Here is a 15,027-nt window from a genome sequence, read left to right on the forward strand (position 1 = left end):
ACTATGAGTTTCTTCCCACATAATTGAAAGTCTTATATTGAACATTAATTAAATTTTGGTTTCACTTGAAATCGGCAAAATTGTCTCAAATAGTTAAAAATACAAATAAGCACACAAAAATTTACACAAGATGCATAATGCATGTATGGGTCCTTGGAAGGTCTCTATCAAGCAAATGCGACGGGGTGGGGTGGGGTGGGCTGGAGGGGGGGGGGGGGGGGGGGGGGGCAAAGAAGACATGAAGCTTAATGAGGTGGTACAGATTAATCTCACACTAACATACAAAACTGAAGCCTAGTTTGGAATCATCGCTAAATAGCAAATTGTGTAGAACCCACAACAAATCCAACTAAATTCCATTACTATTCACTTCTTATGTAATTCTACTTTGATTTATCATTTTCACTACGAAATGTTTGTAGCTAGCTAAAAAAGCACAAAAATAGAGACACGTGGGGGAGTAAAAGAAAATGGAAAAAATTGTGTTGGGTTGATCAGTAATTTTATAGCATGTTTGGTTTATACAATGAATTTTGAAGAATAAGAATATTATTTTATAGGAAATGGATTAGATAATGAATAGAATAAAAATTATATTTCATTGTTTGATTAACTAAAAAAATAGATTTCTGAAATTATATTATAGTGTTTGATTAGTTTAACGAATAAAGGCATTCAAAAAAAAAAAATTAACGAATAAATATGAAATAATGAATATTTATTCAAATGCAAAAAAAAATGCTATGTGTGAATAAATATAAATATAAATATAATAATAATAATAATAATAATAATAATAATAATAATAATAATTATTATTATTATTATTATTATTATTATTATTATTATTTGGGAAGATGGTCAAATTAAATACGTCCCTAAATTTTACTTGAAAAGTCAATTAGATCTCTAAATTTTTAAAATGTGCAATTAAACCTATCAACATATTATTTTGGTGCAGATAAACCCAAAAATTGATTCGTGACGTGTAATATCAAGTCACGGGTTACTTGGTTCCCGCAAGCCTCCGGCCACCCTGTGAATATGAAATATGGTTATGTGAGAACACTATTTTATGATATTAGTTTGAGTAATGCATAGTTTGACGCTACAATGTATTTTTTTTTTTCAAATTTGAATTAAAAGTTACGTTGTTATGTATATAATTAATTAATTAAACACACACACATATATGATCACGTGATATCACCCTAAGTTGGAGTTGGAGAGAAGTTTTTTTTTTTTTTTTTTTTTTTTTTTTTTTTTTTTTTTTTTGTTTTTTTCAATTCACTAGGTTTGTGCAATTGCGAAGAAAACGGTACGTGTGCACATACACGTTTCAGTAAATAAATTGAAGACTCATAATTTGTTAACTACTATACAAATACATAATTTGTTTCTACAAACATATAATATGTTAATTGCAGACACATAATATGTTAATAGCAAACACAAAATCTGAATGTTATTTTAGACTAGGATTCACAATACAAGTTCATTCGTGGTCCATGGTATAATTTGCCAACAAAGAGGTCAGGCTTTGAGTGAGTCATTCACTTGTTGTATTGTGCACCATTTGAAAGGTAGACCGCTAATATTAAGCTTCTTTTGTAGTGTACTAAATTTCATTATTAGTATATTGTATATTTATTTTTAATGTATTAGCTTAAAGTGAACATTTAGTACACTAAAAAAGAATATTTAATATATTAAAACTGAACATTTATCAGTTGTTCACCTTACAATGTAGACCATGCATGAACACGGAATAATTTTCCGGAGTGAGTTGGTGATTACAGCTGTGGAATGTGTATAGCTAGATAGTTAAAACCAAAACCGGTGAGCTGGACTTGCCTCCAAATATTTATTTTTGTATATACTAATTTGTAGTTTGTCTTATGGTAAAAAGGGACCCCTTAAGCCCCACCAAAACCTACAATAAATGAGTCTTGATTTTGTCTCCCCTAGTGGAAAGCGAAGCTCCATGAAATTTCATAACTTTTGGTCTCCTATGGGCTCCATTCTCAAATTCCCTCTTTCCTCTTTCATTCTTTTTTCTTTCTTCTTCTTCTCTCTCTTTCTAGTTAATATTCATTTAGTTTTGAAATGACTAATGTTCATCATATCACATGAACTGAAAGAGGAACATCTTTCACCCATTTGACATGATTAAGGAAGCTTTCTTGTTATATCTAGCAGATATGCAAATGTAGCTGCACCACATATCTTGGCATATTATACAATTATACAAGCTAGCTAGCTAGCTAGGCTTTTGCATCTAATTAAATTATTGTATTATCTTGTGCCTGATTTTCCCATTTCAATTCCCAATTGACATTGTAATGACTTGTATGGTTTATATATATCTCTTAATGCATTCCCTTTACCAAAAAATAAAATCAAAATTTAAAATTTGTAAACATGACATAATATATAGGGAAAGTGTTCAATAGGCCCTTCAACGTTACTCAAGAAGTCTATTAGACCCTTAAACTTTTAAAAGTTGTAATTAAGCTCTTAGACATTTATTTTAGAGCATTGAGACCCAAAAACCAGTTGATGACCTATAATTACAGGTCACTAGGGTTTCAGTAAACTTCCAGCTAGATTCCGACCATATTTCGGCAAAAAACACCGGCAAAACGGTCGCCGATGTCGTTTGGTTGCTTTCTCCGACAAAGGAGAAGGCAGACCAATTGGTTGCTTTCTCCGACAAAGGAGAAGGCAGACCAACTGGTATTTGGTTTGCCTTCTCCTTCGCCGGAGAAAGCAACCAGTTTGGTGAATGTTTGTTAACTAGTTATTAGTTTTAGAAAATATCATACCTTTTTTTTCCCTAATAAAATTGAATTACTCTAGTTTTAATCATGAAATCTCACAACGACGGTGTGCAATCGGAAAAATTTTTAAAATTAAAACTCTTTGGTCATGGGTTCTAATAACGTTATATTGTGTTGTCACTTTTTGTAAAATTATTAACCCTTTATATCCATGGTTGTTAATCTCTATATAAACTTGTTAATCATAAATTATTTGGAATGTTAAATTCATTAATTTATATATTATATACTTATGGTCTTGTGTAAAGAAAAAGAAATTGTGCGGGCCACGAGGATATCAAGCAAGTGGTTGAAGAATCTTTACATGGATTCTTCTTTGGAATGTGATTCACTGATTCATGCTCCATTATATTGTTCTCTCACTAAACCCACAAAACTCAAATTAGATATAAGTACTAAAAAAAAATGTTTTTTTTTTTTACTTATAGGACAATTGTAAGTTTACTCTCCAATTCTTACAAGTTATAAATTTGACCCCTCTTAATTAATTGGGCACCAAATTGAATGTTTTCATCCCTAGATGAACAAAATACTCACTCCTAAAAGTTACACTTTCGATTCCTAATATATTGACGAAAGACAAAACTAATCATTTTTATAATTAATTAATAAGGATAAATTTGCAACTTAATTACTATTAGAGACTTATGTTACCCTTACACAATAATTTAAGGACTAAAAGTGCAATTTATGTATAGCAAATCATTGAGTTGATCTAATAATTAAGAAGAGTTAATACCATTTGAGGTCCTCTGAGTATAGTGGTTTTGCCACGCTTAGTTCTAAAATTTCAAATTGACCATCTGTGGTCCTTTAACTTTCAAATTTAACCATTCGTGGTCCAAGTTAACTACTCATGGTCCTTCAACTATTAAATTTTAACCAACCATGGCCCTTTCAAGAGGACCACGGCTGGTTAAATTTTGAAACTTGAAGGACCATGGGTGGTTAATTTGGACTACGAATGGTTAAATTTAAAAGTCAAAGGACCACAGATGGTCAATTTAAAAGTTTAGGACTAAACGTGGCAACACCACTATACTCAGAGGACCTCAGATGATATTAACTCTAATCAAGAAATTATTAAAGCAATGGACATAGAAGAAATGCAAATCAATCTTGTCCATTCCTCTTAAAACAATGGACACTATAGATCGGATTCATTTTTTATTGTTTAAGGTTTAGTATTTATGCTTCAGTTTTTTTTTTTTAGTTTAAGATTTAGGGTTTAGTTTTATATTTTTTAGTTTAGGTTTTAGAGTTTATCAATGGATTCACTTTATAGTGTTGTAATATGTACTCTATATTGTTACTAATTAAGTAAACTTTAAAGTTTGAGATAATTGCTTAAATATTATTACGTTTTTTTTTTTTTTCATTCTCTTTACTTTAGAGATGTTAGATTTGCTCAGATGGACAATTAATTATGATGAGTTCTCATTTTTCTCTTCTCATGTGAGTGTGCCTATATGGGTGCACTGTACTCACATGAAAACATATTCACAAGATAAAATTAATAATTAATCTTAACTATCTAATGAGAAAATATTTTACGGATATAATAAAGCAATGCGAGCTGAGAAAAGCCAGCATGACATTTTGATATTTTTTTCAAACTTTAAAGTGCATTCCGCAACACTATAATAAGATGCAATTTTGCATAAGTGCACCTAGTGGTGTTACTAAGTGCACTTTTGTATGAATTTTCGAATTGCACTTAGCAATATTACATGGTGCACTTTGCAACATTATAGAGTGCACTTTTAAAGTACACTTAGCAACACTATATGGTGCACTTTGTAACATTACAAATTGCACTTTTACATAACTTTGGATGCACGCACTCTGTAATGTTGCAAAGTGCACACTATATATTATGACAAAGTGCACTTTAAAGTTTAAGTTATCTATCAAAATGTCACAATGCTCTTTTATTCTCTTTATTTTAGAACCATTAAATTTTGTCATATTAACATACGATTGAGATTGATTCTTAATTTTCTTGCAACAACAAGTTCTCATATGATCCTAACACTACAAAAAAATCAAATTTATCTATGAAAATATCTGTAGATAATAATCTATTGATACTTAATTTACCAACAATTTTTTGTTGGTAAATCAAAAAAAACTTGTAGGTATTTATGCTATAAGTATTTAATTTGTAGCTAAATCCATTAGTTTTTTTTTTTTCCGTTACTAGTAGTTAAATATAAAAGTTAATTCCATCGGAGGTCCATTGTCTTTAGTGGCAATTTCAAATATAATCCCAGATTATCGTTTTTGTCATTTTACATCTCAGACTATCGTTTTTTGGACACTTTTAGTCCTTCTCATAATTTTTTTTTTTTTGTAAGGGCATTTTTGTCTCTTCATATTTTTCTTTTGTTATTTTTTCGGTTTCAACCAGTTTAATTGGTTTAGGACTTTACTAAAAATTTGTTGAAAATATGGTTACTAAAAATCGGAGGTTACCTAAAGTTCTAAACCAATTAAACTGGTTGAAACTGGAAAAATAACAAAAAAAAAAGACAAAAATGCCCTTACTAAAAATAGAAAAAATCATAAGAACTAAAATTGTCCAAAAACAATAGTCTGTGGTGTAAAATGGCAAAAACAATAGTCTGGAACTAAATTTGGAATTGTCACCAAAGACAAGGGACCTCTGGTGGAATTAACTCTTAAATATAATCATATATATAATTAGGTTCAATGAGAATTAGTAATCCTGTGAGGATGTGTGAACTAATCTTATCCGTCCATCTAGGATCAAGGGTCGAAAATTAAGTAAAAAGTTGGAGAAAAAGTGGTGGCATTTATGAAACGCTGGATGTTGGAAAAATAGCATTAAAATGGCATTTTGAGTGATTATTTTGTGGTATAAATATATGTGGGTTTCACTTTCGATTTGGGTCGGGTCAAAGTGGATTCGGGTTCTTCGTAGTGAAATGAAGAATTTAATATAATGTACGCTCAAAATGGATAATAGGTGAATGAGAAATTGATTCTCAAAATGAACCTATTTGAGAGAAGTCAAATTAAGATGAGAAAGCTTAAATCTTAAGATTAAGCTTAATTAAGCTTAATTAGTGTGACAACACGAGTTGTCAAGCTTGAGATTAAGCTTTTGGGAAGCTTAATTAATGTGCTAATTTGTTAGCACGAATTTGGAATTGGGATGAAAGTTGCATGAAAGCTTAAATGTAATTAAGCATTAATAGCATTGAAAGCTTAAAAGAAATGATGCATGGATGAAAGTTTCAAACTTCATTAGTGAATTAAGTTTTGAGCTCCTTTCGTGTGAGCTATCTTTCGTGCTTTCCTTTCGTGAGCTACTTTCGTGCTGAGCACGAGTCAATGCTATATGCATTGATTCCTGCCGCACTGTTTCGGTGCGTGCAGACTATTCGAGTGTGATTTTCGGTCCCAATTCGTTTAACCTTCGGGTTTGTATGGACTTCTCGGTCACTCATATATTTTGAAACGGGTCGTTACGATCGGTACGAATTAATCAAATATTAAGCTCGTGACCGTTGATATTATTTCGATAATAAGTACGACCGTTTCAAACGTTATTATCCAATTATTAAATTGGATTAATGTTGGGTTTTATGTGCCATGAATATGCTATTAAATCTTAATCTCCTATATAAGTTCATAGTAGGAGCAGTTTGGTTTTACTACAATGAAAATAGAGTGAAAAGAGAGAAACAACACAAGAACACACACAAAGAAATTATACTTTTCTTCTCAAAACTCTGCTCCTACTCCAGTCTTGAAGCTGTGTTTTGCCTGTGCTCTTGTTCGCCGGGTTCGTTCGTTTGGGTGCTCAAACGTCGAACCATTGTACGTTTTATCCTGAGAAGCCTAGGCTACAACGCTCCTAGCACTTTTGGGAGGTGACAAATAAGGTTTTAAGGAAAGAAAGGCACCTCGCCTAAGTCGTACTTTCTTCTTTCTTCTTTCTTCTTTCTCCTTCTTTCTTGTTTTGGATTATGCTCTAAGCAAAAATCCATTCTTCTTTCTTGTTGGATTAGAATTATAATCTGAGAATTATTAGTTCCAATTTTTGGTTAATATATATTCATATATCTTTCTCGTAGATATATATGTATATATGTCCGTTGGTTCTGTTATATATATATATATATATATATATATATATATATATATATATATATATATATATATATATATATATATATATATATATATATATTTGTGTGTATATATATTTGTGTGTATATATATATATTTCGGATAAATATCGAATAATATTTTATATACTTGTGTGTGTTATAAATATTATTTTGGGATATTAAATCGATTTGGTTCATTATCACCAACACTGGATAGTGCATCCGCATATAACTAATATACACAAGTGAGTGCACTGTTATAGATCATGAGTGTACTATCTTTTTTTTTAATACTATTAACTCTATTAGAATGTCATATCTGTTCATACTTACTTTCTCAACCTAGCACAAAGAGTCAATGCCCCACCCTGGGGTTCAAATCTGAAACCTCTCATTTGAGGGGCCACAGCTATGCTGCTCGACCACAAAACTTTTGGCAATCATGAGTGTATTACCAATTATTCACGGATGCACTATCAAGTATATATATATATATATATATATATATATATATATATATATATATATATATATATATATATATATATATTTGTAGTCAACTGTTGGTCAAAGAAGAAAATGACAATAAAGACCCTAATATATAATTGTAGCATTAACAAAAACTAGCCCTTTTTTTGTACTTACAAGCAAACCTTGGAACAGACAGGTTGATTCATATATTCATAGATTGAAACTACATTAAACATTGGAAGAAAGAGATAAATGGGCTATGCCCTACACAGCTTGCTGGCAAGTACTTAGGGTATCTTCCTCCTCTATTATTCTGAGCATGTGGTGAACTGCTCCTGCTATCTCGTCAGCACTGTTCAGCTGGCAACCTTCTTCTACCTGCAAAATTTTTAAATATAGTTTTTAAATCCCTAAAGTTAACTAATAAAGAAATCCAAGTACATGAGAGATTAGTTTGGTTAGTCAACACTTTCAATTTAGCAATGATGATAGACAAGTTTGAATCAGTAAAATAAAACGCTTATCACTATGTCAAAAAAATATAACTAATAACATATGTGCGTGCAACTATATTTCTTTATACTTGTTTAGCAATCAACACTACATTTTAATATTGAGATATTGGACTTGACTCTTCAGACTATTAATAATGTTAAGGACTTAAGATACTTAACACTTCAGACCTCCGTCCAACAAAATTTGTTTGAGGTGGAACTTAAACTCAACTCGGAAAATTATTCTATGGATCTAGATCTACCTTGCAAGATGGTCACGAGTTCAAAATACACAATTTACATACTGAATGTTCATAATTTTATAAAAGGTAAATTGTGAACATTATGTATGTACGTAAATTGTTAATATTCAATATGTAAATTGTATATTTTAAACTTGTATTCATATTACAAGGTGGATCCTGGTCCATGGTATAATTGCTGACTCGACCCAAGTAGCCTTCCTCTTGCACTAATTAAGAAGAAGTCATTTGGCTGGAAGGACCATTACTAATCTTAATCAACTCGAGTATTAAAAATAATTAAAGAATACCCCACAAAAAAATTTAAAACAAAAAAAGGAGCCTTGGAATATTTCCTAAACTACGAATGAAGACAACTATGACTTTACTAAGAAAGACCATCAAGAATTGGTAAAAAATACCCTTTTTTGACCCATCATTACCTAAGAAATTATGTGAGAAGCTTTTTGTATTGCTTATCCCCAAAAAATCAAAGGAAAATATATTAAAAACTAATAATAATAATAATAAGAGAGGATTGAGAGGCAATGGCTCATATTTTCATGTGAAAAGTACGTGTAGGCATGTGTAAAGTAGATTCTTGCATTCTCTGGTCATTTTCTTTGATTTTCTTTTTCAAATAACAAACTGAAAAATGATAAACTATACAAATTGTGCTTCAACTATACTTAATTAACACTTTAGGTTTATGAAGAAAAAAATAAAATAATGTTTATACTTTATATTTATAAATTTATTTATTTATTTTGCCTACTTCTTTCAATTTTGTTACAAATAATTATCTTCAAAATCCAAATTAAAAATAAAATTTTAAAAAAATTGTAATTTATATCGCTCCATAATATACCAATTATCAATGTCAATCTTGAATTATTAGTGGTATAAATGTTGCCCTTCAATTTTTAAAACGGTACATATATTGCCCCTCCCGTATCGTACGAGAGAAAAATTGAGCGGCAGCATTCACACTACAGAATGAATAATATATGTATCGTTTTAAAAATTGAGGATCAATATTTACACCATTAATAATAATTCAGGAGTGACATTGATAATTCACATATTACGGGACATAAATTATAATTTTCCCTAAAAATTTTATCTAATTTAACTAAAAAAAATTAGGTAATTTTTTTTTTCCTTTTGAAGATAATGCCAGAAAAGATTTCAATGATTATATTTTTAAATATTATTTTAAAAATATTTGAACATATCAAAATTAAATTGTATTTATCACGTACCTTTGCACTGATTGAATAGAGAACCAAAGAGTCTAAAGTGGTGACGTTTAGGTGAAGTGTAGAAAGGCACATCGACTGAAAGGTGGCCACTATCTTAGAGAGTTGCCGGACTCTTCTTATCGACAAAATTCGAATATTTGCATGCGTTTCGATTAGAGTAACTTCTATGTCGGCAATGGCGGCCTTGCTTTTCGAGATGTACTTGTTGGGGAGCTGTGGCGAGCATGTGTATTGTGGGTACGAGAAAAACTGCGAGAATGGGTTTGGTAGGAACTCGGCGCCGCCGCACTCGGCGGCGGTCGTCGTCGCTCCTCCGCCGCCGCCCTCGCCTCCGCCGCCGTGTAGCAGTTGGAACTTGCGAGCTTCTAGGGATTGCAAGAGGTGTTCGAGCTCCTTCACAAACTCTATGGCGCCCCCAACTATTGAGGCTTGGTCACCCTACAAAAATTTCAACATTTTTTCTAATTTTGTAGCTTTAATGTTTAAAATTAAGTAAAATTTCACAAAATAAAGTAACTAATTTAAATTAAAGTGGCTTGTGGTTCACTGGTACTCGATTATTCCCCTAGGTGGGAGGTGATAGGTTTGAAACTTACTTGAGGCAAATAGTGTGTATATATAGGGTATCCCTTCCTTTATAATAATAATAAAAAAACTAATTGAAATTAAATTATTCAATAAAATTAATTATTAAATTAACTGATAAGTGTAGAAAAACATAAAAGAATAAACTAAGATATTAAAATTTTAACTAATGAAAATGGTATATTTTTGTAAATTAATAAAAATTAAAAAAGTCAAAAGCTTAATTTAAAATGCACTTAGATTAGGTCAACGTTTTAAAATAAATTATTATTTTAAATACTCATGTTTTATAAAATAAACTTATAATTTATTTGTAATTTAAATTAAATTATAAACTTTAAAATAATTTCTACTAATCAGAGTGAATTTAGATTGTTTAATACTGGGTATTTAATTTGTTTACTTGGACGTACTTTTGGAGTAATTAACTTCCATTTTTGGAAGAAATTAAAGAAAGTACTAATAAGTAATAATTTTATGTTAAAAGGTGAAAAAGAAAAGAAAAAAAAAACACCAAAAACATTATAAACTGTTAATAGCAGTAGGCTCATAATCCGAGGATGAATGAAACAAAAGGAAAAGGCTTTTCTGTGGAAGATGTCACTTCAACGAAGCAGCGCTAAGCACTGTAAAAAGCAAAAAAGCAGTCCAAACCAAGAAAGTTCTACTAAAAACTAGAATTATGAATTTGACCCTCAAAGTTCTCAAAATATTATAAAATAATAATAATAATTGATTTTTCTATAATATTTTTACTGGTCTAAAAATGAAAAAAAAAAAATTAAAAATTGGTGTCTGTAAAAATGGATTAAAATAAATTAACTTATCTAAATTAGAATAAGTCTTGATTAGAAATGTAGAATAAGCAATTCATAAAGAAGTAGATATATATACATACCGAATTAATTCCTTGGTATTTTAAATTTATAAGTGAAAATCCATTCTTAATACTTTTATTTGGTTATAGTATTATTGTGTCATTATCATTTTTGTCATTTATCAATAAAATCATTTACATTTTGTAAAATACAAAGACATTTAGGTCTTTAATTATGATTTTTTCAAAAAATTGAGAATAAAAATATAGCACATCAACTCACTTTATATATAAAAAAAATATATATATAATTATATTTCAACGATTTTGTTGATAGATAACCAAAAATAATAATAACACAATAATACTACAATTAAAGTGAAAATATTTGAAAAGAAAAAGAGACTAAATCTAAATTGTCACATTATAGACCAAAAATGGAATTATATACATACCCTTTGAACATAAGATTCCGGCATGAGGGAGCGGAGCACGGCGAGGTGTTCATTCATCTGTTTGCGGCGGTTTCTCTCGACGGCAATGTGAGTTATCCTCTGGGTCTCAGCCTCCTCCTTGTTCTTACAAATCTTGGGCCGTCTCCGCCGCTTTTTCCGGCCGCCGCCTTGCACCGCCAAGTTTTGCTGCGCCCGAGAATGGGGGGTTATCATCTCCGCCCCAGCCGAATGGCGGCGGCGCCACGCCGGCATGGAAGAACAGGCATCTAAACCGCCACCGTCACCGCCGCAGAGGTCCTGACCTGGCTGCTTGGGGGCCACCGCCGCAAGATTGGTAGTTTCAGAAGCTTCGTTGTGGGACAAGGCGGGGGTTGCCGAAAAGGTGTCGTAGATTATGAGGTTGAAGAGCTCATTGGTAGACAGCGCTTCTAAAGCCATGGAAATTGAAGGTTTTCTTCTGGGCAACTAATTAAAACTCCAACTTTCATTATCTGCTACGAATTCAAAGGGAAAGAAAAAGAAAAAAAAGGGTTTTCAGTATCCCAATACTACAATGCAGTCTCGGCTTTCTTCTTCATCATCTTTGTAGCTCTGTGAGAAGAAGAGAAAAGATTTGAATTATTTTATAGGGAAGGCAATATGGGCTTTGTCTGTTCGTTTCTCAGTTAGAAAGAGAGAAAAAGAGAGATTTGTTGCAAGTTTTTTTTGCTTTGCTCCCCTTTTTCACCCACTTTTTGAAGCCGAAAAGCACAACAGCTATGCTACCACTCTCACGTGCATAATACTTCTATTTAGGATTATTTGACAAATAGTTGTTGGTATTGAGTTAGTGAGTTTGAGTAGTTGATAGCATTAATTGATTGTAGAAATATGTTTGGTAATTAGTTGTTAACTGATAGCGTTTTGAAGTAATAAGTTGTTACAAAAAGTTAATTAATCAAACACTTATATTGATTATTTAATTAAGACAAACAGTTAATAGTGGTCAAATAAGGTTAAATTAGCTGATAAGCAAATTATGAATTATGACAAATGTTAAAATCTTAAAGACTAAATTTGACACATGTATGTCCAAAGCTAGGTGGATAATAATAATAATAATAATAATAATAATAATAATAATAATAATAATAATAATAATAATAATAATAATAATAATAATAATAATAATAATAATAATAGATTCCTCAAAATAATAATAATAATAATAATAATAGTAATAGTGATCGAGTAGAAATAATTAATTGGACGTTTGATAGGAGGGATGCCGGTCCCATTAGAAAATAAATTTATAAATTTATGATCACCAAGCCAATCAATTTGGTTGGAATCCACACTTCTATTTCTATTTTGTTAATGTGTAATTAAACAAATAGATAATATATGTTATTTAGTTGTGTTAGTTATTAAAAGACACACTCTATATAATAATAAATCAGATTACTAATGATTTAAGTGGAGCTCTTTATTATAATAATAATAATAATAATAATAATAATAATAATAATAATAATAATAATAATAATGGCGACCTCCGGGACCAGCTTAACAACAATCATTGTGGTGGCCTCTGTGACTAGCTCAACAATAATCGTGGTTAAGTGCAGCAAGAGCCCAGGTACCACCTGTGGATCTTCAGGCGACAGTCCAGATCATTCAATAGGCAGCGGCGGCTCTAAACCAAATGGTGGCAGGGATTCAAGGTCAAGTGCCCCGAGCATCCGCACAAGAAGATGAAGTGACATCACCACGTCGAGAGAAGACCCAACGTCGCGGTGCAACCCATCATACTGGTCATCGCCCTGAAACTCAACCTTGCTCTAGGCGAAGAGAGGTGAAAGGCCGAGGAAAAGGATTTCAAGTAGGGGGCTCTGTCCGACATCGTTCGACCACTTCTATGCCTGTCCTGGAACGATTGGGCGAGAGGGTGACTATCCAGCATAGGTTAGGGCCACAGCAAAGGACTGAGAGGTCATCCACCAAGGGACCGCACCAAGACAGAACCAGGACAGTGGATGAGGGAGAGCGGTTTCCATGGTCAGCAAAGGTGGGAGAGTCTGGAAGGCAAGTTCCACGTCGGTCCACCGTGACCATACAGGAGGAAGTGGTAGAGCGGTTGCAGAAGAAAATAGAGGAACTAGAGAAGAAAATGGAGGCTTGGGAGCAGTCGCCTGAACCCGAGGTAAGGATAGCCGCACCATTTACCCCCAGGATAATGGACGTGCCCATTCTAAAGGATTTTAGGCTTCTAGCTATCAAAGTTTACGCTAGGATCTCGGACCCACGTGCACACATGACAAGGTACAAGGCAGCTATGGTAATGATTGGGGCAGATGACGCCATCATGTGTAGGGCATTATTGTCTACCTTGGATGGGACGACCTAGGATTGGTTCAATACAATCCTGGATGGATCAATCCAAAATTTTGCAGATCTATCAAAAAGCTTCTTGACTTACTTCTCCGGCAGTATACAACGCAAAATGCCTTTCTCTCACCTCTGCGTAATATAATAAATCAGCAAAGATGAGAGAGCCTGAGAGATTTCATGGACAAATGGAATAAGGAGGCAAACAATGTGTATGACTTTGACTCAAAAGTGAAAAGCGGCAATCCCGGTGTTTATTCAAGCGCTTAGGTCTGGAGACTTTCATAGGCAGCTAAACACCCATCATCCTCACTCCTATGAAGATCTAATGAGGACGGTTAATAGCTACGTAAAAGTAGAGGAAGTCTATATGAAGAAAAGAGAAGAAGAGGAAGGCAAGGCAAGAGGAAAGTCTGAAAAAATGAGTCCAGCCAACCAAGTGTCAGGCACGACTCCATCAAAGAAGGGAAGTAGAGATCAATCATCGGGGGGGGGGGGGGGGGGGGGGGGGGGGGGGGGGCATTTGATCCACTTACATCATTTAACCCCACTGACCCATCTAGTTAGCGTAATCCTGGACCAAGCCGAGGAGATGGGGATGGTGCAGTTCCCAGAGGAGTGTATGAAAGTTTCCCCTAAAGTAGACTAGACAAATTAAAGTATTGCCGGTTCTACCGGCAGGTTGGCCACGACACTAACGAGTGTCACGTTCTGAAGAGAGAGAGAGAGGAGCTCATTCAAAGGGATACTTTACTCAATTTGTGAAGCATCCAAGGCAACAGCAACATCACCAACAACAAGGCTAACCTAAAAATGTATGGCTAAAGGAAGAGGGCCCCGAACCATCCGTTTCTAGCACGAAAAAGAAGGGGTATGATGAGATCATGGAAAAGGGAGACAAGAAGTTAGAAGAGGAACCTACGCGGCGCAAAAAAACATGTTATTCCCTAAAACACACAAAACCTAAGACTATTGATGTAACTATTGGTCACAGTCCGCCCTGATCAATTATGTTGAATGAAAAAAAAAAATTCTAGTCTTGTCCAGAGAGCCCTTTGTATTAAAAATGGGAGGTCGAGGTTGTGTCTCGTACTCATTTAAATGAGGCTTGTCTTGGTTCAAAATAAAAAATAAAAACTCGTACACTCTATTCCTTAAGGACCGGCGCGAGATCTGATCGTGCTAGCTACCCCACGGCAGGGCGTCTTCTCGGTCAAGCTCAAGGCTAGATTACGAAAGCGTTATTCCCTTGGTTATACAGGATAAGGAGTATGATAGATATATTTTGCTTGAATTTTTTGAGTTGTGGGATAGAGAACTGATTGTCAATATTCCTTTGAGTTCACATCGAGTAG

General features: G+C 33.0%; 1 protein-coding gene across 1 annotated transcript; it reads right to left on the reverse strand.

Moving 5' to 3' along the window:
- Window positions 1-7,542: 7,542 nt before the first annotated feature.
- On the reverse strand, window positions 7,543-12,048 carry LOC109185158 (transcription factor bHLH71-like). The gene is made up of 3 exons (XM_019335135.1): window positions 11,306-12,048; window positions 9,449-9,886; window positions 7,543-7,828 (listed from the first exon to the last, which is right to left on the reverse strand). The coding sequence occupies exons 1-3, from the start codon at window positions 11,741-11,743 to the stop codon at window positions 7,715-7,717; spliced, it is 990 nt and encodes a 329-aa protein (XP_019190680.1). The 5' UTR covers window positions 11,744-12,048; the 3' UTR covers window positions 7,543-7,714.
- Between the last annotated feature and the right edge of the window lie 2,979 nt (window positions 12,049-15,027).

This window comes from Ipomoea nil, unplaced genomic scaffold, assembly GCF_001879475.1.
Source record: "Ipomoea nil cultivar Tokyo-kokei standard unplaced genomic scaffold, Asagao_1.1 scaffold1317, whole genome shotgun sequence".
Lineage (NCBI taxonomy): Eukaryota > Viridiplantae > Streptophyta > Magnoliopsida > Solanales > Convolvulaceae > Ipomoea > Ipomoea nil.

Excerpts from the sequence above, each read along its gene's own strand:
- LOC109185158 (XM_019335135.1), bottom strand. The coding sequence starts at position 11,743 with ATGGCTTTAGAAGCGCTGTCTACCAATGAGCTCTTCAACCTCATAATC. Across the intron at positions 9,887-11,305 it reads CGGAATCTTATGTTCAAAGG|GGTGACCAAGCCTCAATAGT; the intron begins GTATGTATATAA and ends AAATTTTTGTAG. Across the intron at positions 7,829-9,448 it reads TCTATTCAATCAGTGCAAAG|GTAGAAGAAGGTTGCCAGCT; the intron begins GTACGTGATAAA and ends AAAATTTTGCAG.